Source organism: Phyllostomus discolor, chromosome 8 (genome assembly GCF_004126475.2).
Source record: "Phyllostomus discolor isolate MPI-MPIP mPhyDis1 chromosome 8, mPhyDis1.pri.v3, whole genome shotgun sequence".
NCBI classification, from domain to species: Eukaryota; Metazoa; Chordata; class Mammalia; order Chiroptera; family Phyllostomidae; genus Phyllostomus; species Phyllostomus discolor.
The window spans coordinates 93,596,690-93,622,331 of record NC_040910.2 but is presented as its reverse complement, the minus strand read 5'-3'; the positions used below and the strand labels follow the sequence as shown (position 1 = coordinate 93,622,331).

General features: G+C 37.3%; 1 protein-coding gene across 11 annotated transcripts in view; it reads left to right on the top strand.

The window, feature by feature from the left end:
- The window catches only part of BCAS3 (BCAS3 microtubule associated cell migration factor), a 485,409-nt gene that overhangs the window by 7,214 nt on the left and 452,553 nt on the right, over positions 1-25,642 (top strand). For all 11 annotated transcript variants that reach the window (XM_036033603.1, XM_036033602.1, XM_028521954.2 and 8 more), the window contains exons 4-5: positions 1,781-1,856; positions 12,297-12,403. In XM_036033603.1, the coding sequence (XP_035889496.1) occupies positions 1,781-1,856; positions 12,297-12,403 (183 nt within the window). The remainder of the gene's footprint in view (positions 1-1,780; positions 1,857-12,296; positions 12,404-25,642) is intronic.

Here is a 25,642-nt window from a genome sequence, read left to right as displayed (position 1 = left end):
GAAGAGCCTGAGGTAGGAAAAAAGAAGTTGTCCTAAATGTAGTGTGGTATCTTAGATTGGATCCTGGACCAGAGAAAGCATATTATTGGGAGAACTGGTGAAACCCAATAAAATCTCAGGCTAAATGAATAATAATGCATCAATTAGTTTCATAGTTTCAGCAAATGTACCATGGTAAGGTGAGATTTGGTTAGATTACATAGTTCACATTAGGGGAATTAGGGGAATCTGGTTGCGGTGTAAATGAGAACTTTCTGTACTATGTTTAGTAGTCTAAAATTATTCCAAAATAAAAAGTTTTATTTTTTAAAAAAAGCATTTTCAAGGATGAGAAGAGTGAGACTGAGGGAGAAGAAGAAGGATGGGGAGATAAAGTTGACGGCGATGATGATAATGATGAGATGGTTGAAGATAAAGTTGGTGGCAGTGTGGGTTTTTCTCTTTAAAGGATTGACTGCCCTGTACATGTCTCACTTCTTTTTTTTTTTTTTTTAAGACAATTGAAATCATAAGGGGTTGTGTGTGTGTGTGTTTATGTGTGTGTATATGGTAAATCTGCTATTGAAGTAATTGTCTTTAATAGTATTTTCAATGGCCATTAACTTTGATAAGTACAGGGGTTATAATTGGTGTGGAAATTTAAAGCGGGTCATGTATAACACAAATTATATATGGGATGGTAGTTTTTGTATGCTTTTGACATAGCTTATATTAAATAATAGTTCTCTGAACTGAGAACCACTTTTTTGACATTCTAAATGCTTGTAACTACATACAATCTTTAAAAATTTAAAAATAACACTTGCTTTGAATACTGATGGGTACTCTTGACACTTCCCCTATGACTTCAGGGCAGTTTATGTTTATCTTTGTGACCCTTGCAGGCTTGTAGGAGCTAGCTAATAGGTTGAATCTAGAAGCCAGGTCAGAGACTGAAAAAAGAATGCTTTTTTCCCACCCCCAACACGGACCCATGCCCTTCAATGGAGAACTGGAGGCAAGCAGAAAGTAATACTCCCCCCTTTTTTTGTGGCCACAAGCAAGTTATTTTATTCTTTAATTTTTGTGCTATATTTCTAAGCCTAGAAGAGAAAAACAAATAAAGCTTTTAATTGTTTTAGGAAAATGAGGTATTATGCTAATGTTATCCTATTTTATTTATAATATCAATAAGTACATTAAAAATTATTTTTCAATTACAGTTGACATCCAGTATTTATTAGTTTCATCTTGGTGGTTAGACAGTTATATAATGTATGAAGTGACCCCTGTGGCTCCCCACCCCCTGATAATTCTAGTGCCCACCTGGTGCCATACCCGATTATTACAGTATTATTGACTATATTCCTTATGCTGTAAGAAATACTTTTGACCATTCTGGGTGGAGTGTAATTGCCTGATCATAAATACATGGATACTATATAGATACCTGTGGTGGTTTTGTTTCTTTCTTAAGCCTTCTTATTTGTTGACCATCATCAAATATAGATGATGATTATAGATGATAGTGATGCTTCCGAGTAGACTAAGATCATTCTATTTTAGGTTTCTGCAGTTCTTTAGTAGGCTAAAACCCCCTTTTTTTGACCAAAGTAATCAAACTCCTGGATAACTTTCTTTGGGAATAAAAATATTACAAAATGTACTAGTTTCCAAGGTGTAGGATTGGTGAAATTATAGAGGGATCGGTAGGCTTTATTTAAGTTACCCTTTGTTGTGAACATCAGTAATATCAGAGCTGTAAAATATTTTTATTCAAACATTTCTGTTTACTACACAGGCTTACAGTGGAACACCTCTAACAGAAGAAAAGGAGAAAATAGTCTGGGTCAGATTTGAAAATGCAGATTTAAATGGTATGGCTTTAACTTTTTGGGACATATGAATTAAATGTTTGCTTGAGGTTGACCTGATTCCAACACAGAACCCTTTCCTGAGTCAGATTCATTTCTCTTTCACTGACATTTTAGTTTTCAAAGTAAATTTATATTTAATTTAAAAAGTAGCATAATCCCACTACAGAACTTTATTAGAACTAATGGCGTACTATACAAGTAATTGTAACATATATACCTAGCCTTAAACTTTAAGTCCAAGCGAGAAGGGGTTGCCTTTTGTCTGTTTCCCCGGCTACCATATCTGTCATCTTCTGCCTGAGTTCGGAGGCACTGGTGAGAATTTGAATGGGAGGATGGGAGAGAGGGAAGAAAATTATTCCTTCATTTCCTCTGTGGTTCTAGGTTCCCCTGGGCAGCTCTGCCACCAGTGCAGTTCCTACTGTGTCCTCCTAGCCTAGGGGTGGTAATGACTTCCTACTGTTGCTAATCCAGCAGGTTGCCTCACAGTTCCCTTTTTTGGCTTCTCAGCTAACCAGTGGTCTGCATTAAATTCCCAATATAAATACACTAAATTGTTTTTTAATTTTCTAGTTGGACCTTGTTTATCCCCTCTAGACTTTTCAAATGTAATGCCGTATTTTCCTTGAAAAGCTGCTCCCAGGATGAGAGAGGTTAAGTATTGTTTCTGCAAATTGGTTTCTTTTAAATTTTGGATTCTCTGTCACCTGGTTCATTCAAATGACAACTTGTTGGGCCCTCTTTACAGGGAATAAAACATTCATTCGTAGGGGTGATTATTTGTGATATATAAACTTTTCCTATTATATTTCTTTTAGAAATCTTGTATTTTTAATTTTCATTGTGTGACTCAGATTTCATTGTTTACTAGCATATCATTCCTTTTCCTTCTTTATTACTAACTGTAATACAGTGTTTGAGTTGAAGTCTGCTCCGGGAATTGCTCTCTGTTTCTTCCAACGGTCCTGGGGGCGCTCCTTTTCTTTAAGTTACTCCTTTTCTTTAAGTTACTTCAAGCTCTAGTACTAAACTTAGGTACTCTGCCCCAAAATATAAAGTGCTTCCAGTTGGCCCCTTGCCTCTGGGCTGCATCCCATTTGATATGGTTTATCATGGCTAGGGTGGGGCTTGGGTCCTCCTCGGTATCTCCATTTCTAATCAGTGTGTTAATTTTGTCGGTTGTTAAGTAGACATCACTATTTTTGGAGTTCATTAGAGAGTGGGGCAAAGGCCCTTTGTATCATGATCACTGTTCCATTCCTCTTTTCCAGCAATCTGATTCATTCCTAAGCTTGTTCCTTTTTTCAGCATCTGATTCATTCCTAAGATTGTTTTTTCTAAAGGTGCCATACAGGAAGAAACGTAGCCAAAGCAGTTTAATATCCTGACATTTTTCTGTCACATTCCCTAAAAGTGTGCATATAGTTTGAGTCTCAAAACACATCGCGTTATCCACTTGGTTTACAATACTACAACAAGAACTGCCGAGTCTCTAATTTATGAGGGGAAATTCTTAGGACCCCCTCGACTTACAGACTTGGCCAGTTTTAATATTAAGTTCTAGTACTAAACTTAGGTACTCATTTTTATATTCAATATCCCTTTTTTCAGTTGCAAGTGGTTTAATGTAATCTAAAAAATTTAAAAATTGTGATAAAATGCACATAAAGTTTATCAGCCTAATCATTTTTAAGTGTACAGTTTAGTAGTCTTTAGTAAGTCCTCAGTTAACATTGTTGATTGGTTCTTTGAACTATGGTGGGACAAAGTATAACAAGACCAATTTTACTGTAGGCTGATTGATATGAATGAGTTAATTTCCTATAGTATCTCGGCAACACTATAATGAAATGACATTGAATGAAACTTATTATTTGAGGACCTACTGTATGTTCACATTATTATGCCACCAATCTCTAGAACTCTTCATCTTGTAAAACTGAAATTCTGTACCTGTTAATAACTCCACATTCGATTCCCACTAGCCCCTGACAACCACAGTTCTACTTTATGTCTATGAATTTGACTACCCAGGGTACCTTGTAAGTGGTCCCATACAGCATTTGTCTCTATGTGACTGGTTCATTTCATTTAGCATAATGTCCTCAGGTTCATTCATGTTGTAGTGTGTGTGGAAATTTTCTTTTGAAGGCTGTATAAAATTCCTTTGTATGTGCATAGCACATTCTATTTATCCATTCGTCTCTCAGTGGTCATTTGGGTTGCGTCCACCTTTTGGCTCTGTGAAGGATGCTGCTGTTAACACGGGTGTGCAGCTATCTCTTTGAGTGCCTGCTTTCAATTCTTTTTGAGTATATACCCATAAGTGTAAGTATTGGGTCATATGGTAATTCTGTCTTTAGTTTTTTGAGGAGCGGGCATACTGTTTGCATGGGGAAATTGTTTTTTAACCTCCTTATATAGCTTGTGTGGATGTAAGAAACATCCAAACCTGTAGAGAACTTTTTTTTAGATTTTATTTATTTATTTTTAGAGAGAGTGGAAAGAGGGAGAAAGAGAAGGAGAGAAATATCAATGTGTGAGAGGTAACCTTGGTTGGCTGCCTCTCACACACCCCCAACCAGGGTCTTGGCCCAAAACCCAGGCATGTGCCCCTACTGGGAATTGCACCAAAGACCTTTAGGTTTGCAGGCTGGCACTCAGTCCGATGGGCCACACCAGCCAGGGCAAAGCTGTAAAGAATTATTGTAAGAGTTTATTTGAGTTGAGAGTAAGATCTCAAATTCTTCAGAGAATAAATTCTACAGTTTCTTTAACCCATTTGAAATTAAGGAGGATTACGTGAATGCAAGAACAAGGCAGGGATTGTATTATAGGATATTTAATGAGGTTTTGTGTTCTCATGAGGGTGGTCACCCTTTAGAAGGAGGGTTCTGAAAGGAGGCATTTCAAGCCTAGATGCACAGGAACAATGGACAGGGCTTGCTTAAGGCAAAGACATGCCTTTTACTAAAAAGGTTGTAAGCCTGGGGTGTGACTGTGACCTGCTTATATAGGGATTTATGACTAGATCACCCTGTGAGGTTACTTTTCATGGAACCCCCTTTTTCATCCATGTTGGGAAGGATAGTGGCTTGATACTTTAAGTCTTCCACTGCTTGTCACTTCTTCCTGAATTCTTGCTTGTCTTGTGTGTATAACACTTCTTCCTGAATTCTTGCATGTGTGTCTTCCTGAGTATGTGTGTGTGTCGATTCTTCCTGAATTCTTGCTTGTCTTATGTGTATGATCAAGGGAGAAATAGTGTTCTTTGTAGAATACAGAATGCTCAGTCTGGATCACTTTCTGGTTGTTGAAATAGTTGGAGTAGCCAAGGATGTAGTTAGTGCTGGAATTGGTTTATCTGGTAATGTGCTTATCTTTCTGCCTGATGTGTGTCAGGAGTCAGGGTTAAGGTCAGTTATCGGAAAAGGGGGAGGCATAGAGTTGGGAAATGTATGACGTATACAGAGATAATATTTACTTCAAGGTGCCGCTGCTCTGGTGTGCTTTCGTCCCCATTTCAACTAATTACTAGACATTTTCACTTAAATGTCCCCAAAGTGCCTCATAGTCTTAGTCCTTTTCCCATCCAACTATGTCCCCTCATAAGCTGTGCTTCGCTCCACTTGCCTTTCAGATCGTTGAAGGCACAGAACTTTTCATGCCTTGGGCTCTTTGTACAGGGAGCCTTCTGGCTGAAACATTCTTTTCTGCCTTACATCTTTTTTTTACCTGTTAACATCTACTGGAAATGATTGCTCAGGTATTAGACTGGGTATTGGCACTATGTTGCTGCCATTAATATGCACCTGGAATACAGAAGAAGCTGGTTTGGGAGGAAAGATTTAATTTCACTTTACACTTAGATTTTTAAGGTAAGCAGAAAATCCAGTATTCTTTCCTCTTCTTCCCAATTTGTAAACATTTTTCTAAGGAGGGAGAGTGGAGTAAGTGAAGTGTCAGGGGAGGTTCACAGATAACTTATGACCAGACAAGGTTTTGAAGGGTGGGTGAATTGAAGAACATCATAGTTGGCCAAAAACACAAAGGAGTGCAACCTATCTCCATAGAAAAGACTGTAAAGGCCATATTTATGGGTGAAATAAGAAAAAAGAAACCAGTAAAGGAGACAAGGATCAGTTATGGACAGAGTAACCAGGGATGATGGTATGATCAAGGATACATAAATTTTAAGAAAAGTCAACAAATAAGGGTTACTTAAAACCATAGCAATTCTGAAGGATAATACAAAGTTTTTACAAAGTTAAGAATTTCAAAGAAGAATAATGGAAATCTATTGTATACCACCATCCAGAGAAAGAAAAATAGCCCAAGTGACTGGGTATAATCTAAATGAACAGAAATGACACCCTGGCTGGTGTGGCTCACTGGATTGAGTGCCAGCCTGCAAACCAAATGGTGGCAGATTCGGTTCCCAGCCAGGGCACATGCCTGGGTTGCAGGTGGGTCCCTAGCAGGGGGTATTCGAGAGGCAACCACACCACTTTCTTTCTCCTTCCCTTCTCCTCTGTCTGGAAATAAATACATACAATCTTTTTTTTTTTTTAATAAGTTGCCATGTGGGCCTTAGAATTCTTTTTTTTTTTTTAAGCTTTTATTTGTTGATTTTTAGAGAGGGAAGGGAGGGAGAAAGAGAGAGAGAGAGAGAAACATCAACGTGCGGTTGCTGGGGGCTGTGGCCTGCAACCCAGGCATGTGGCCTAACTGGGAGTCGAACCTGCGACACTTTGGTTCACAGTCCGTGCTCAATCCACTGAGCTCCTGAAGCCAGGGCTTACATACAATCTTTAAAAAAGAAAAAGAAATGAGATTTTGTTCATATAGTGACCCCAGGGGTTTTATATGTGGCCTTTGTGCCCATCTAGAAGTAACAAACTGTGATCAAAGTGGTAGTTGCAGTAGGAAGATGAGTTGGATCATGTATCAGGAGTTCTTCGATTTCCCTTGAGCTTTGAGTGTTTTATACCTAACTTGTAATTGTCAATGATAGAATGAAATCGGTTCCAGCTCGGCATATAAAACAGTATTGCTGTGTGTCAGATCAGATGATGTATACACCAAAGGTCTCTGAAAATTATTAAAAAAACATTAAATGTTAGATAAAAGAGGATTAATTGTGCTCTAGGAAAATAAATTTATAGTGAATTTTGCTGGAAATACAGAATCATGTGTTACTAACTTTGTAGTGAATTTCTATAAAAAGAAAATCAACATTAAAAATTACTAATTGTAAGCTGTGTTAAAGATTTTTATCTCATTACTTGGGCAACGGGAAGTCAGTGATGTAGAGGATGGATGTGAGGCGGTATGTCATTATTTGTGTTTTAAAGTGAGCACTCTGACTAGTATGGGCGAGAAGCTGTTTTTGCTTTTGGAATAGGGTGGGAAGGGTGGTCTTGTAAGGAGAGTACTGTTTAGGAAGACAGGGATTAGTGATAGATTTATTGCTAGGGGGAAGGAAGAAGGTACTTCCTGACCTTACTATTCACCAAAAGAGAGAACCCTGGAACCCTGGAAGATCAGGACTGGGGAGAAAATCATGATTTTTGAGTGGAATTTGCTGTGCTGTTGAGACACCCAAAAACTCATTTTGAGGAAGTCACTAGCAGATACTAACTGAAGCAGTGGGACCACCTAGGGGAGGGTATACTGTGAGAAGACAAGGGAGTTTAGGAGTTGTCAAGGTAAGAAAGGTCCAAACCTGTAGAGAATATGAGTTTGAGCCAAACTAACAATCACCAGGAAGCAAAATCTCAAGGGACTGAGGTATTACTCTGAAAAGTGGCAGTTTTACCACTTATTTTATATGTTAGAATCTCTTTGGTGATAAGTTAGGGAGGAGGTAAAAAAACTAAATGGAAAAGTCTCTGAAATTGGAATAAAACTGAAAGGGATAGACACACACTTGATTGTTACCAGTTAACAATTCACAATTAACGAGATAACAGTGACCACAGGTGTTCTGTGGTCTGGCTGTGGTGGGAGGTTGTGCCCCAGGGGTCTGGAAATAGGGGATTACTCTGACATTCCCAAGGTATGTTATGCAGAGGACAAAAGACAACAGACAGGCTCAGTTAAGGTAAAGATTGACCTTTGTCAAGGAAGATACTGGCCTGGCACAGGACTACCTGCCATGAAGTTTCACTTTCGGACCATCCTGGGTGGTTAATTTTGGTCTCTGAGTTTGTAAACGCTCTAGGGAGGCCTCCCCTAAGCTTGTCATGTTTAATGTGTAGTCTCTTTTTTGTCCACAGGACGAGCTTTGAAAAATAACTCAAATATTTAACGACTAGATAGAAAAGGAGGAACCTGCAGAGAGTGACTAGAGATGTGAGGAAAATGAAAAGTTTATGCCTGGGAAATGAAGGGAAATTATTTTAAGGAGAAAATGGTGAGCGTTGGTCATAGCTGCTGAATAGTCTAATAAAATATGCTTGAAAACATATTGGATTCAACAATGTCAAAAAAACCCCCCAAATTCAGCTGAGTGAATTGCTTTAAGTGATTCATGAATTGGACAGAATCTCTTCCAGCAACTTGAAGGGCTTGTACAAAATGGAAGGTTTTTGTAGGGAGAAGGGTGGGTAAAGGAGCTATTAACAAAAGATAAGGATTATTTTTGAGCCAGGCACCTTTTCTTTGGGGAAGAGAGTTAGGGATGAGTGTTTATTATGCAGATTGCCTCTTTCTATGTGGGGTGGGGCTTGGAGAAGACCCTTCTGACAGATTACTGGTGCTGGACCATAAAATTCCAATCTGATATGTTTCTGGGAGTGGTTGAAAATGTGGTTAAGTCAGGTATTTAGTTTTGGTTTCAGGCTTTTAGCATTGAGTGGTGCCATTTTGGGCTGTGGTTTTCTCTTTTAACAACAAGTTGGAGGTTGTTGGTCACTTGGGAGGAGTGTTAGGTGCAGAAACCATCCTGAAGTATATTTTGAGTGAGTGAGAGGTGAAAAATGGATGATAGTGAACAACTCAATCAGGGATTTAGCTTTTAGGAGAGGAAAGTGATGAAGCCAAATAAAAGGAGAGGGGTATTATCACTTTAACTCATGATGTTTAAAAACCTTATTTATTGTGCAAGTATATCATGGTAAGTAGCACAAAAGTATAGATCAGTGAATGAATTTTTACAAATCCATCACCTGTGTAACCATCACTGAAGGCAGGGGTGTCCAGCCTTTTGGTATCTCTGGGCTACACTGAAAGAAGAGTTGTCTTGGGCCACACATTAAATACACAAACACTAATGAAAACTGATGAGCAAAAAAAAAAAGGTCTGTGTATACTTTTTGTGGTATCCGACACCATAGATAAGCAAAAAGGTCATCACATAATAACTGTTATGCAATAGCCCTTTCGATAATCTTAAAATCCTCAAGCCAAAATAATATTAGAACAAAAATAAAGTTACTGAATGAAAGGAAATAACAAATGTAAGAGAAAAAATATTATGCTGCTAAATTTATGTAATATTTTATGCAATAAATTAAGTTTAATGGGAAATAAAATTCTCTAGCTCTGGGTGGTATGGCACAGTAGTTTGAGTGCTGACTTGCGAACAAAGGGTCACTGGTTTGATTCCCAGTCATGGCACGTGCCTGGGTTGTGGGCCAGGTCCCCAGTGGGGAGCGTGCGAGAGGCAACCACACATTGATGTTTCTCTTCCTGTCTCCCTCCTTTCACCTCTCTCTAGGAATAAATAAATAAAATCTTTTAAAAAATTTTTTAAAAATCATTGAGCAGGACCCAAGTTGGTGATCGCTAATATAGAAAATATACATATCTAAGTAATAAAAGTTAGTATAAAACTTAGTAATAACACTAAGTAATGTTTTAAGTAAATTTATGATTTTGTGTTGGGCCCCATTCATAGCCATCCTGGGCTGTATACTGCCTGTGGGCCATGGGTTGGACACCCCTGACCTAGGGTAAGAAATAGAATATTGCTAACTGCCTAGTGATTTTGAATTGCATATAGATAGAATTATTCAATATATAGTCTTTTCCGTTTGGCTTATTTTACTTATTGTGCCTGTGAGGTTCTTCCATGTTATGGTATATGGCAGTAGTTCATTCTTTTTCTGTGCCAAATAGTATTCCAGCGTAGCAGTATAACACTGTGCTTGTCCATTCTGTGGCTGCACATTTGGATTGATTACAGCTTTTGCCTCTTGTCAAATAATCTTGCTACATGGCATGTCTCTTAGTGTATGTGTATGTGCTCATGCTTCTAATGAGTATGTATAGCTGGAGTGGGAGTGCTTGGCCCAAAGGTGTGGTATCTTCAACTTCAGTGTGTTGTCAAACTGTGTTCCCGAGTGGTTGTAGTAATTTACATTCGCCAGCAGTGAATAAGCAACCCATTTGCTCCACATCCTCTCATCACGTGGTTTTTGTCATTGTGGTTTTAATTAGCATTTCCTTGATTACAACAAATGAGGTTGAGCCACTTTTCATGTTTATTAATCATTTGACTATCTTCATGTCTTTTTTTATGTCTCTTGCCTAGTTTTCTAATGACTTATCTTTCATATTGGTTTTCAGTTGTTCCATGGCGGGTGGGCCCTGTGGGGCTGTGCACGTTGCAGGTCTCCCTTGCGGTGGCTTGCCTTTCCAGGCTTGTGGTCAGAGTGGCTCGTGATTAACAGAAGTTCTTCATTTGAATGTAAAAGATAATGCAGCAGAATTTGCCAGCCTTTTATGTTAAAGAGTTTGTGTGTATGTGTGTCCTGTTAAGAAATCTCTCCCTGCACTGTGATCATGAAAATACTTTTCTGTATTATCTCTTATACTTTTATTTTATATGTGCCATTTATATCTAAAATCTACTGGTACTGATTGATTTGGAAAATTTTAAAAGATAGGCACTTCAGCATCTTTAAATGCTCTTTAGGAATTGAAGGCAGAGAGAAGGAATGATTGGGAAAAAAGGCTCCTGAGAAGGTGGTGGAGAATGGAATCCAAAGCACAGATGGAGGGGTTTGCTTTAGACAGATGGAAAGACAACTCTTGGTAATAGGATGGGAGGTGGGGAGGCTGCTACACATTGGTCTTTGGCAACAGGAAGTTTCTAGTTTTCCCTTGCAGGATGAAACACTACCTGCGAGTGAGAAGAGAGTGGGTAGAGTGAGGGCTTGAACAAAGTTTAAGAAAGTCATTGAAGAAATTGTAGAATAAGTTCTAGGAACAGAATAAATTTGTGCAATTTTGAGGGTCCACTTGAGGTTTGTGGAGATTGATTTATAGTGGTACCAGTTCTGTCTCACTGATTTTTCTGTATCAGTTCTTGGCCTCCATGGAACATACTAGGATAGTGGGTAATTGGTTTCATCTAGGATTGGGGTTTTGCTATTTAGGTGCCATGCAGAGGTCCCACACAAAGGGAAAAGAGAATGTAGATTATTGACAGAAATTACTGAGATGACTGATCTAAGAATGTAAGAAGGGAGGAGAATCTAAGACTAGTCTAAAGGGAGAAAGCAGGGGTGTAAGTGAACTGGAGTCTTTTTTTTTTTTTAAGATTTTATTTATTTACCTTTAGAGAGAGGGGAAGGGAAGGAGAGGGAGAGAAACATTGATGTGTAAGAGATGCATTGATTGGTTGCCTCTCGTACCTCCACAGCTGGGACTGGCCCACAATTCAGGCATGTGTCCTGGTCAGGGAATCAGAACAGCGACCTTTCAGTTTACAGGCTAGGGCTCAGTCCACTGAGCCACACCAGCCAGGGCTGAACGGGAGTCTTTTTTTTTTTTTGAACTGGAGTCTTAATAAAGTCAAAGAGTGAATCATAATGGAAGATAAAGTTGTGATCTGAGAATAGACTGCTAGAAATAGTCATTTCTGAGGTGCTATAGTTTTGTTCAATAAGAATACCTTATAATACTGATTATATAACTGGTGCTTAATATTAATTGATTAATAAAGTTGATTACACAAGGATACATAATTATTTTGTAGGGGACTGTGTGCACAGTGTCTGCAGACATATCAAGATTCAATTCCTTTAAATACAGGAGCATAAATTTTCTTCCATTGCTAAATTTACAAATATTAGAAATTTTAGATGATTGTACTTCTCATGGTTATATTTATTTAATTTTGGTACAACATTTCATTTTCATTTGTTATTTACAGATGGTTTTGTTTCTGATATTAATATTCCCTAGTTCTCTAGTGAGAGTTTGACTTTTTAAAATCTTGTGCTGATAATTATAGAAACTGTTTAAATGAAAAACTACTATTTTCATGATTTCAACTTCCTGTTCAGCTGTCTTTTAAATGATGTCTTCCAAATACTTCTGCACTTATTTTTTATTGAGAAACAATTGTAGCAGTAATGACATTAATGAAGTGTGCTGCTTTCTTGACTGACTTTGTATCTTTCTAATTTCTGTTACTTAATTCTAATGTAGATACATCAAGAAATCTGGAATTTCACGAAATACACAGCACTGGAAATGAGCCACCTTTGCTGATTATGATTGGCTACAGTGATGGAATGCAGGTCTGGAGCATCCCTGTGAGTATGAAGATGGTTGATTTCCTAAAATATAATACTTTCCAGCACTCTAGCTGATCTGAAATCTGGTGATACTTTCAGAAAGGTCTTCTCCATTTGTTTCACAGTAGTTGGTTAAGACATTGCTGTGGGTGCCACACTAGACCAGGCACAAGGAATAAGGGGCACGTGGGAAATCAGAGAAGCTGCAGACGTTTTGTAAAGTGGGCCAGGAGTTGTGGGAATCACTTGACATGCCAGGTCTCGCTTTTTGTCATGGTAGCTCTATGGAGTAGGCATTGTTCTCCCCCCCCCCATTTTACAGATGACTAAACAGGCTTACAGAGGGCTTTCTTTGAACATGAGCAATTATTATAAAAAATGTTTGAATTAGTTAAAACATTCACTTCATACAACATTCAGGAGATATACTTGTAAAAGTGTAAAAATCTCCCTCCCACGCTTGTTTCCTTTTTCCTCTACCTTGAGACAACCAGGCTTTCTAGTTTCTTTTGTATCCTTATAGCTATATTTTATACAAAAATATATACATGATTATATTTTCCCCCCTCCACTCTTTCCTAACAGATGGTAGCATATTAGTTTGTACCTTGATCTTTTTTACTCATAAAGTCAGTATTCCAAGAATTATTTCATTGAAGTTTTTAGCTGCATATAATCTATTTGGAGTTCCTTAATTTATGTATCTTTTTCCCTATCATTGAAAACTATTAATGTACTTTTCTAAAAATTAGAAACTATAATATAATACATGAACCTGAACAAAGGCTATTTTAGATCAGTATATCTGTGTAGGGTAAATTCCAGTTTTGATAAATGTTTCAAGTTGCCAAATATAATCCCAGTGTGCCTTTAAAATCCTGCATGTTCCTCTTGGGGATGATCAAAAATAAAATGTCCTGAAAGAGGAAGAGGCTTGGTAGAGTCACAGCTCGGTGAAGTGTAGTGGGGATTGCATACTTCAGCTTGTAGTTGTTTACCTTCTGGTTTTGGGCATGGCCTAAATATGGCATCTCCTCAGTAGATGGGGGTAGGGGGGTGGTGCAGGCAGGGGACTTCTGGGGTTCTTTTGCAGTTGGGGGCTTGGGGCCAGTAGGATTTTAATTTGTGCCTTTACTAAATGTGTTCACCAAACTTCTTTGAAGCCCCTTGTGTGTGTGTTACAGCTGGAATTCCCCCCTGCCTTTTTTACATTGTTGTTCTTTTGGGTAAATACCATTACTTCTTAAAATATTTATATCCAAACATATATTGCCACAAATGATGGAAATCAGGATATTTTTGAGTGCAGGATTTTGGCTTCCATGGTGTAAGGATTTAAGTGACCAGCAAGTCGGGCTTCGTCGTTCTTTAACATTTGAAGTAGAATATTATTTATTCTTTGATCAGTCACTTGTGATGAATTTTAGTCTCCCGTTTAATCGTATAATTATGTATCATATTATTAAGTATTGAATATTTAGCATTTGGGGTTTTGTATTCTAGTTTTTAAGGACTGGCTTCATTTTGCAAAGGTAGAAGATTCCTGCTGGTATGGCATGGAATTGGTGTCCTCTTTCTTTAGCCTTTTGGATTGTGTAGTTGATGTTTTTCAAGGCCCTGAAATATTTTTTGTAATTTAGGCACTGTGCCAAAGGCATGGATAAAGGACTTGAGATCTAGCAGCGGTTTTTACATTTTTTTTTCTTCCTACCAAGAGTACTATTTCTATGTTGTGATCAGAGGAAAGGATTTTGTAAACATAACTTTTTCTTATTAAGAGAGACTGCATTTTGATTCATTACACTATTTGTTGACAGACTTCAAGGCAAAGAGGAAGCTCAAGCTTTAACACGAAGGTCGAACCTTGTGTGCTTAGGGGTGTTGACTGGATTGAGCACATTCCTTCGGTGGCACTCAGGCTGCCCACTTGTGTTGGGTATAATTAGAGGCATCACTTTTAATAGTTGCAAAGGTAACTTGTACTTAGCTATGAATAACTTAAAGGTTTTCTGAGTGATTTAAATCACTTTTTAAAAATTTATTGATTTTGGAGAGAGGAAGGGAGGGGGAAAGGGAGCGTGGTGGGGTGGGGAGGGAGAGAGAGATTGAGATTTGTTGTTCTACTTATTAATGCATTCATTCGTTGCTTCTTGTATGTGCCCTGACTAGAGATTGAACCCACAAGTTGGCATATCAGGATGATACTCTAACCAACTGAGCAACCCAGCCAGGGCCTAAATTACTTCTTTAAAGTAGTTCTTATGCTCAGATTTATTTTGTGAGACTTGAATAATCTTTTCTTCATGGACATTGCAGTAGTATAGCCCTATGAGGACTGTTTCAAAAATTAGGGTGTATTGTTGGAGAACAACCTCCTTGTGTTGCATCAGTTGAGTTCTTACTGTGTTCAAAGAGCTTTATATATACGTTACCTCATCTACAGTACACTGTAAGGCAGAAGTTACCCTGTTTTACAGGTGGTAAGGTCACACAGCTTGTCAGAAGTAGAACTGTAATTCAACCTCAATTCTGTCTGACTTCAAATTCGGAGTACCTGATCTAAGAGCTATACTTCATTACTTCCCAAATGTGATCGCAGAAGATATGTCATGTAGGTAGTTAGTTTTAGTTTTCATTGGAAAAGGTTATGATGTACCTTCAAAGATTCATCTTTTATAGGCTACCGTGACTGTTATCCATTACTTTAATGAAACCCTTCTGAAACTTGTTTATCACTAGTCAGTTATTCAGTAAGCATTTAAGTGTTCCCATGTGCCAGACAGTGGGGAGCCAATGTTGGTCAACTTAGAAGTGATCCTGGCTCTTAGGGATCTTTGCAGACCATAAATCCTTTGCTTTCTTTAAATTTAATTTAATTTACTGGAGTGATATTGTTTAATAGAATTATATAGGTTTCAGGTATACAATTCTATAAGACATCATCTGTATTAGGTTGGCCAAAAAGTTTGCTTAGTTTTTTCCATAAAATAAAAGATAATATTTTTATTTTCCCCAATAACTTTATTGATTTGGATATTTTGAATATCTTGGTATCAACTTCAGCTGGTCTCCTCAACTGTGGAGCATCATCCAGTGAGAAATCTCTAGCATGAAACTTCAAAGACCACTTTTGACATGCTCAATCAATCACAGCACCTTCTTCATATACCACACAAATCTTTTTTTGTGTTTCAGTTGCATTTTTACCTTTCTTGAAATAATGAAGCACAATATACTGAAAATGTTGCTTATTTTCTTCTATCTTCAGTACTAAAATGGCTACACAAAAATCCAGCAATTTTGATGTTTTTTAAAAAGATTTTATTTATTTATTTTTAGAGATGGGAAGGGAAGGAGAGGGAGAGAAGCATCAATGTGTGGTTGCCTCTCACATAGCCCTCACTGGGGACCTGGCCTGCAACCAGGCCAGGCATGTGCCCTGACTGGGAATCGAACTGGCGACCCCTTGGTTCACAGGCCAGCTCTCAGTCCACTGAGCCACATCAGCCAGGACTGAGAAGTTTTTTTTTTAATGTACACTGGTATGACTGCTGTCACAATACAGTCTAATAATATTGTTTCAAATGAAGTTAAAGACAACTAAGTGCTACTAGAGCCATCTTAACAGAAAAGATCAAATGGACTTTTGGCCAACCCAATATATTGTGTTGTGTGCTCAACACCGCAAGTCCGGTCTCATTACAGTACTACTTATCCCCCCTTTACCCACTTCTGCCTCTTCTACCCTGCTTCCCCTCTGGCAATCATCATACTATTGTGTCTATGAAGATTTTTTTTTCTTAATCCCATCACCTTTTTCATCCAGCCTCAACCCTCACCCTTTTGACAGCTGTCAGTCTGTTCTCTGTACCTATGAGTCTGTTTCTGTTTTGTTAGTGAAGTTATTTTGTCCATTAGATTCCTTATATTAGTTTCATATAAGTGAGATCATATGGTGCTTGTCTTTCTCTCACTGGTTTACTTTAGTTATCATATCATATACTCTCCGGGTCCATCCATGCTGTCGCTAAAGGTAAGAGTTCCTTCTTTTTAAAGCTGAGTATTATTCCATTATGTAAATGTTTCACAGATTTTTTATCCACCCATCTACTGATGGGCAGTTGGGTTGCTAACAGATCTTGGGTATTGTAAATAACACTGCAGTGAACATGGGGGTGAATATATTTTTTCAAATTAGTGTTTTGGGTTTCTTTGGATATATTCCCTGAAGGGAAATTGCTGCGTCATAAGGCAGTTCCTTTTTTAGTTTTTTTGAGGTAACTCCATGCTGCTTTCCACAGTGGCTGTACCAATCTGTTCTCTCCTTGAGCCTTCCCCTTTCTCCAAATTCTTGGCAACATTTGTTGTGTGATGGTTTATTGATGATAGCCATTCTGACAGGTTTCTATATGTCTGTTTTTATGCCAGTACTATGCTGTTTCTTTATTACTTTATTTTTATTTATTTAAAACTTTTTTAACCTCACTTGAGTACATTTGTATCAGAGAGAGGGAGGGAGGGGAGAGGTAGGGAGTAGAGAGAGAGAGAAAAAGAAATAGAGAAACATCAATATGAGAAACATTGGTTGGTTAGAGAGAGAGAGAAACATCAGTTGGTTGTCTTCTCATATGCACCCTGACCTGGGATCGAACCTACAACCTTTTGGTCTATAGGATGACACTGCAGCCAACTGAGCCATACCGATCAGGGCATTACCATGCTGTTTGATTACTATGGCCTTGTAGTATAGTTTGATATCCGATAGTGTGATTCCTTCAGCTTTTGAGTAACTGTAGGTGAAGGGAACATTAATCTCTGTCCAAATTATAGCACAGTTTTTCTTCAATTTTGTACACAGTTCTCCCTTCTGTGGATTTTATATAACTGTCCCACTTATGAGTTGCAGGTTAAGAAAACAAACCTATCTTGGTTAGACATTAAAAGAAATGTCTAAATAAGAAGTGTACAAATATGAATGAAGCTGAGGTGGCACCCAGGAATATAGTTCAGTAGAATTAGCTCAGAAGCAGAACTGGGCAGAAGTATTTTCTCTACTTCCCAGTCCCCACCACTCTGTATATGAGATGGCTCCAGGAAACTTTCCCACACTGTCAGGCCCCTGGTTTCAACACATCTGCTGTAACATAAGAAACAGTGATTATTTGCTGTGCTGATGGTCTGGATGAACAGGCCCTGTTCCCACTCATGCCTGATGTTGTCATTGCTCCTTTTGGTGATGTAAGTTTAGACTCTTTTGTTTATAATTCATAATTAAAAAAATACAAATTTACACATGTACATGGACTAAAACCCAAATACCTTTATGGTGATCATATGAAAAAAACAGCCTCTCCGTATCCTTTTCTTAATTCCTTCATTTCTGTTAGATGTTATCTTACTATGTGTTTTAGTAATTTAAAAGCATCATACTTACATTTTCAATTTTTTCTCTCTCAGTAGTCCACATAGATTGACTTGTTGCTATGAACAGTGAACACCTAAGAGGTGTTCATTTATTCAACACATGTCTGGGATAATATGTACGTTTTGAGCAAAATAGACATGATTTTGATCTAATAGAGCTAATAAGGGAGGTGGATTTAAGTAAAAATAAATAATGTACATTTTAAAGTATAATGGGAACAAAATAGAATAATGAAGCATTATAATAAGGAATTGGCACAGAAGTTAATTAGGAGTTAGGCAGGGAAGGATGGAACAGCAGAAAGTAAAGTCAGAGGCTCTGAGATAGAAATGTGCTTTTTCCTGTAGTTGGACTTTGGTATAGATTTCTTAAGTTTTTTCCTTCTTAAAGAATGTTGAGATAACTATCTTTATGATCATGTAATTTGGAGAGATCAGCAAAAGTAGATCTATTAGGGTTCTTGATAGAATTGTCAAAATTGCATTCTTGTAAAAGCTACACCATTTATACTTAGCATTTTCTTTGTTGATTGATTCATGGAGCAAAGATTTATTGCCTTTTACATGCCAGGGCCTATTCAAGGTACTGGCCAAACAACAATGAGCAAAAGAAAGTCATTCTTTTTGTGGAATTGCCATTCCAGGTAGGTAGGGTGGAGGGCAGTGAAGATGATCAACAAGCATATACCGTGCTAGATGGTGATCGGTATTATGGTGGGTGGTTGGTAGTGCTGTGTTGTACAGGGTGGCCTGGGAAAACCTCTGCCCAGGACCCTGTGAGCAGAAGTGTGGAGGAGTGGTCCTTATATGTATTTGAGGGAGGAGCATCCAATGCCAGTGCTCTGTGATAGGATTACGTCTTCTATATTCAAGAACAGCTAGGAGGCAGTGCAGCTAGAGCTGGGTGGGCAAGGTTAAGAATGTTAGGAGGTGATATCTGAGAGATGGCAGTGGGCTAGAACTCTAGAACTCTGTTAACAATTGTAAGGACTTCAAAAATTTTGAATCTAGAGCAAAGTTGAAACAATTTTATATTGAAAACATATATCCATTATTACCTAGAGTGTACCATTACAATTTTAACTATATTTGCTTTACCTCATATCCTTATATCCATTCATGTATTTGTCGGCCATTTGCAGATCTTGTAGGCATTTTCCGTACGATTTTTTTGACCATAAAAAAATTGAGTTGTGGAAGCCATTTGGAGGACTTTGAACAAAGGTAGACAGCAATAGCTCTTGTAAATGAATAGGAAAGATATGATAAGGAGCAGGTTTGGGTGGAAAGATGAGTTTCATTTTAAATTTGTGGACTCTAGACTGGTGCTGGTCAGTGAAATGTCTATTACTGGACAAGGTATGTACAGAATATGAGAGTATCTTTCAGAAACCTGCAGAGATTTGCCAGTTGCACATCACCCAAACATGTGTTTGTAGTTTACAGAAGTATCTGTTTGTGTCAGAATGTAAATTTAAAAAGTAGTTGGGTTGACAAGCTCTATCAACAGGGGAGCCAGTTGGAGAAGGACGACGAGTATTTATGACCACGAGTATGATTTAGACATTGCGCAGTCATGTGTTGTTTCATTTAACTCAGATAGTATCTCTGTGATCGTTAATGCTCATTTGAGTGGTTGTGCTCTCTCCATGGACATGGAATGAGCTATAAAAAATTCAAGGACGTTTGAGGTGCAGGGTAAGGAGTTGTATACACTAATCTTTGTCTGTATCAACTCATTAAAATATTTGAGGAACAGAGATACATTCCCAAATTCATATTTAATAAAGATTGACTTTGCAGTAGTAGAAGCATGAATAGAGAACAAGGCAAAAAGGAAAGGTTATGATAAGGCTAGTCAGTTCCAGCTTTGTCTGAACATGAGCTGTTGAGGGGCTGTACTTACCTTCTTATTATGGTATTTTATGCCTTAAAATAGTAATATTGAATCCTTTCTTTTTATTTTTAAGTTACTAATTGTGCTAAGTAAAATAAAGTTGTAACATAACAATTATATGAAGTAAAAATTACACTGTATCGTAAGTAATAAAGTGTTCTCATTTAAAATTTTCCATGGGCAAGAAACCCAAGATAGTACCTTGTAAGTCATGATATTTTCTATACCTTTTTTGCTGTGTTTAAATGGCTACTTAGTTTTCTGGTCATCCTTGGAAATGCTTAATATATTAAAAACATTGAAAATACATTCATTACAGCACCTAGAAGATAGCAATTGTGTTGAATGAAACAGTGTATTATAGTTTCAGTAAGTTAACATTTGAAGAGTTTTCTTGGAACTTTGAATATATTTCAAAGATGTAACACTAGATGTCGCCAACACATTGAGCTAAGACAAGTGCAGCTGTTTCCTTGAAAAGAAACATTTGCCCTAAAGCTTTTAGTGCAGCTTTCGACACTAACAGCTTTAGAGAAAACATGCAAAGGCATATTTGAGGTAAATACCAATTAGTTTATCATTTATTAAAGTTGGGTGTCAATAGACATTGCCATGTCAAGACTGCTAGCCAGGAAACAATTTTTATGGGTTTCATTTGGGAGCAATATAAAGTCATTCATTTGGGTAGCTGGCAAGCTGAAAAAGTTTGAATATGAACCCAAGTGAAAAAGCTGCCTTTGTTGAGAATTGGGCCTTATTTTGTTTGGTCTAGCTTCTTATTGGAATAGAAGCAGTGGATGGTTTTTTAGTTATCTGCAGTGGAAGAGGATTTAAAAGCAGAAGTGCAGATAATATTGGAATAACCTAAGGAATCCATCCATATTTGTGGAGGAAAATATTTTTTTAAAGTATTTTTCTTAAGGTGTGACTTTAGAGAAGTCTTGCATCTGAAGGTAAATCTTAACTTATGTTTTAATAGTGTTTTTATGTAACTTTTGTTGATTTAATATAGGCATTCTGTCTTAAGTGAGTTTGCAATTTATTATTGTAAATTGGAATCTTTCCTGTTTGAAATATTTTTGATGTTTTTCTGCTCCACAGCAAATATTCTTTGGACACAAGCTGACTTATGAGTCTGTGGAAGGCAGTTGCTTTTTGTTATGAAGTCTGTTGAACCTATTGAGTACAAAAAGTTCACAGATCTTAAGCACAGATTGAATTTGTATAAATTTGTATGACCATCTATACATCACTTAGCCTAAGGTATAGAATGTTTCTAGCCACTCAGAATTCTTCATGCCACTTCCCTGTAGATATTGTCCTCCTTGTTACCCCTAAGTAATCACTCTTCTGACTTCTGTCACCAGAGATATTTTTTCTATTCTTGAATATCATAAAGAAAATGTGGTTGTAGATAATACAGTGTGTATTTTTTTGTGTCTGGCTTCTTTCTCTTGACCGTATGGCTATGAAAATCTTTTTAAGTTGTAACAATAATTTGTTCTTATTTTTTCTCTATAGTGTTTTATCATGAATTCAATACATTTTAAAAAGTCCATTTTTAAATGGACTGGTGTGGCTCAGTGGATTGAGTGCCAGCCTGTGAACTGTAGGGTTGCCAGTTTGATTCCCAGTCAGGGCATATGCCTGGGTTGTGCCTTGGGTCCCCAGTTGGGGGCATGTGAAACCACACATTGATGTTTCTCTCCCTCTTTGTATGTAAAAATAAGTAAATAAAATCTTTAAAAAACTTATTAAAATATCCATTATAGAAGTAATAGAAAATTTTTATTGTTTCTAGTTTTTGAGTATGATGAACAAAGCTGTTGTGAATATTCTTGTATATTTCTTTTTTTTTAAATTCTTGCATATTTCTTGGTGGACATATATACCCCTTTCTCTTGGATATAGACCTAGGAGTGGATTTTCTGTGTCATAGTAGTGTGGTGTATGTTTAATTTTAGTATGTGTTGTCCAACAATTTTCCAAAGTGGTTTCAATTTGCTCCATATTCTCAGTCTTTTGGTATCATCAGTCTTAAATTTTAAATATTCTTTTGGGTATGTGTTTGTATCTCATGGTGGGATTTTAATTTTGCATTAATTTCAAACTTCCTGAATGTTTTATAACTAGACAAGGAACTCCTGTTACTCGTTAGTTAGATTTATTAATTGTGGAGGTTTTGCCTCATTCGCTTTATCATTATCTCACTTTGTTCATTTGTGCAGCTTTTTTTCTGAACCATTTACAAATTGGAGAAATTATGTTCCCCTTTTTCATAAATAATTCAGTATATATTTCCTAAGAATAAGCATGCTATACAACCATAACATTATCAAAACCAGGACATTTAAATTTGAAATAATACTACTGTGTAATCCACAATCCATTTTCTGATTTCATCATTTGTCCTAATAGTTTCCTTTACAGGAATTCTTATATTTTTACTTCCTTAATGTCTTTCGATGAAATAAATTAGGTTCAGATTTTAAGTGTTTCATTCTATTGTTAATGCTTTGTGTATCCTTCTTACACCAAGGCCATGAAGGTATTCTCCTATGTTTTTTGTTAGAAGGTTGTTATTACCTTTAGGTTTATGATCCATTTGAAATGTTTTTTTTTTTTTGTATGTGGTATGAAATAGGAGTCATGACTTTTTAAATTAAAAAATTAATAAAAAATGATACCAGTTCACCATCATTTTCTGAAATGACCAATTTTCCCACTTAACTGCAATAGCAACTTACATGCGCAGGTAGTGTTTGCTGTGTCTGTTTTTGCTCTTTTTTGTTTATTTTTGGATTGATTTTTAAAATATTTTGAAACAATTATAAACTCATGAGAAGTTGCAGAATATTTAGAGTCCTATGTACCCTTCACCCATTTTCTCCAAAGGTGACATTTATAGAAACTGCAGTACAATATCAAAACCTGGAAATGGACATTTACATTGGTTTGAAAAAAATTTGTAGTGTGTTTTTTCCAGTTTTATTGATTTTTAACACCACAAATTAATTATAGTTTTGCCCATTTTGAACTTTATCTATATGGACTCACAGAATATGAATCTAGCCAGGTTTTCATGTGCAGACACCATGATGAGTCTTGAAGATGAGTCCCATTTTTTAAAAAAATTGGCCACATATACATTAATAATCCTCAGCTCTGGCCTGAGGAGCATTTGCAGCCAGCCAGAGTGTGCACGGATCGCATGGTTCTTCTCTTGCTTATTACACCTTTGCTTTCTCTCCTTCCTCTTACTGTGTATATTTCTGGCTTTTAAAGGGTATTGGTCAGCTTGATGTGAACTATCAAGAAAATGATAAATTACAAAATAATTATTTTAAAGGGCTAATACTGTTTTAAATAGGAAATTATCAAAACCTATGTTATATAGCACACAAATATGCAAAAACATTGTAGAATAAGTGGCTTCCTTATCTCTGTCCTCTGTGTACTACATACTTGAAGCAACTCCCTTACTTGTGACAAGGAAAAAATGCCTTCAGACATTGCCAAATATCCTTTGACCAACAGCCTCCTCAGGTTGAGATGCACTGGTTTAGAGAAAATTCTGGGAGATACTACTGAGATAGATATGTATAATTTGATAGGAAAGGGTGTGTTGTGTAATTAACATTATCAGAGATTTACTGTGAATGTATATATACTTTAGTAAATGTTGCTTTTAAAAGGGACTGAAATATTTTTGTCATTTTTAAATATTAAAATTAAAGTGCTATGTATTTTAAACCTGTTTTTTTTCAATATTTATTCGAGTTTATTGTCAGTGATCAGTTGTCTCATTTTCCTGAGAAGAGTGAGTGAATAGGAAATATTGGTTTTCAGGAGACTTTTAAAAGAAACTGAGCTAGTATTTCTGTTTTCTAAATTGTGCTGAAACTCATTTTAATGTTTAAGGTTTGGACCTAGGACCAAGTGAATTAAATGAAGAATTTCTGATTTTCTGTTTTTTGATTCCCTGTGCCTGTGCATTCCAGTACTTTCTGGGAATCTTGGCTTTACTTGAGCAGGTGGGAAAATTCTTTTAAACCTCCCTTGAATTGTGATCATGTCTTTTTTTAAAAAAGATTTTTATTTATTTATTTTTAGAGAGAGGATGGAAAGGAGAAAGAGATGGAGAGAAACATCAATGTGTGGTTGCCTCTTGAGTGCCCCCTACTGGGGACCTGGCCTGCAGCCCACGCATGTTCCCTGACGGGGAATTGAACTTGAGACCCTGTGGTTCACAGACCAGAACTCAATCCACTCAGCCATACCACCCAGGGTGTGATTATGTCTTAATGGTCTTTGTATCTCTGGTGCAAACCACACTGGCTGGCAGTTAGTAGGCTATATGCATATGTATGTTTATATATACATTACATATATGTGTATATGTACATATGTACAATCTTTAAAAAAAAGATTTTATTTATTTATTTTTAGAGAGGGAAGGGAGGGAGAGAGAGAAAGAGAGAAACATCAATGTGCGGTTGCTCGGGGCTGTGGCCTGCAACCCAGGCATGTGCCCTGACTGGGAATTGAACCTGCGACACTTTGGTTTGCAGCCCGCGCTCAATCCACTGAGCTACGCCTGCCAGGGCTCATATGTACAATCTTAATAAATTTAAGATTTCAACCTTTTGTTGGATATTTTAATCTAAATGTGCTAGAGACTCAGTTTCAGAAATATCCAACTAAGGGTCATAGTCTCTTGCTGTTTGTTGTCATTCCATCCCATGTGCAATCTATATCTCCCCTAAATGTCTGTTTTCATTAATTAATAGCACCATACTTTTTCCGTTCAGCAACAGTGAAACTTTAGTGTCTGTGTCAACTGTTAGGAGATACAAATGTAACTTAAGACCTTGAGGAGATTGCTTTCTAGCTGTGTAAAATGTTACTACTTAATTGTAGGCTCGTGTCAGTGCTTTTCAAATGGAAGTGATTTTGCCCCCGAGGAGACATTTAGCTGTGTTTGCAGACATTTTTTTGTTGCCACAATCCGGAGTTGCTACTGGCATCTAGTGGGTAAAGGCAGGGATGCTGCTAAACATCCTGCAGTACACAGGCCAGCCTCCTGCCACAAAGACTTGCCCAGTCCAAAAGTCAGTAGTGCCAAGGTTGGGAAACCATGGCCTCTGAGACTGGTGGTCCGATGGAGTGTGAGCGGAGTGCTGTAGAGCACTGAGGAGTGAGGGCAGTGGTGGGATGCCTGGGGAAGTTTTGACACTTGGCTGCCTAGAGAAGTTTCGTAATATTCATCTAAACCATCAGAGTATACCATACATGATTTTAGCCACATTGTCTGTTATCATTTATTCTGTCAATTTTTGTGGTATTCCCATTTTACAGATGAAAAAATTAAAGCTTATTTTTAACTAGCTCAGCTTCTTTGGTGGATACCATTTTAAAAAATAGAATTTATTTGTTAGGACAGTTCTAGATTCACAGCAAAATTGAGTGGAGGGTACAGAGAGTTTCCGTGTATCTCCTGCCTCCACAAACACACAGCCTCCCCACTGTCCACATTCCACATCACAGTGGTGCGTTTGATATACCTGGCGGAACTGCACTGACCCGTTGTCACTTGAAGTCCATGGTTTACTTTAGGGTTCACTTTTCGGGTTGTATTTTCTGTGCATCGATGAATGTGTAATGACATGTATTCACCATTATAGTATCATAAAGAACAGGAAAAATCCTTTGTCCTCCTCACCCCAACCTCTGGCAGCCACTGATCTTTCACTGTCTGTGTAGTTTTGCCTTTCCACCATGTCATGCATGTAGTTGAGATCATGCAGCGTAGCCATTTCAGATTGACTTCTTTCACTGGTAATAGGCATTTAAGTTTACCCCATGTCTTGTCGTGGCTTGAAAGCTCATTTCTTTTTAGTGTTGAATAATATTCCAACATTTCACATGTCACAGCC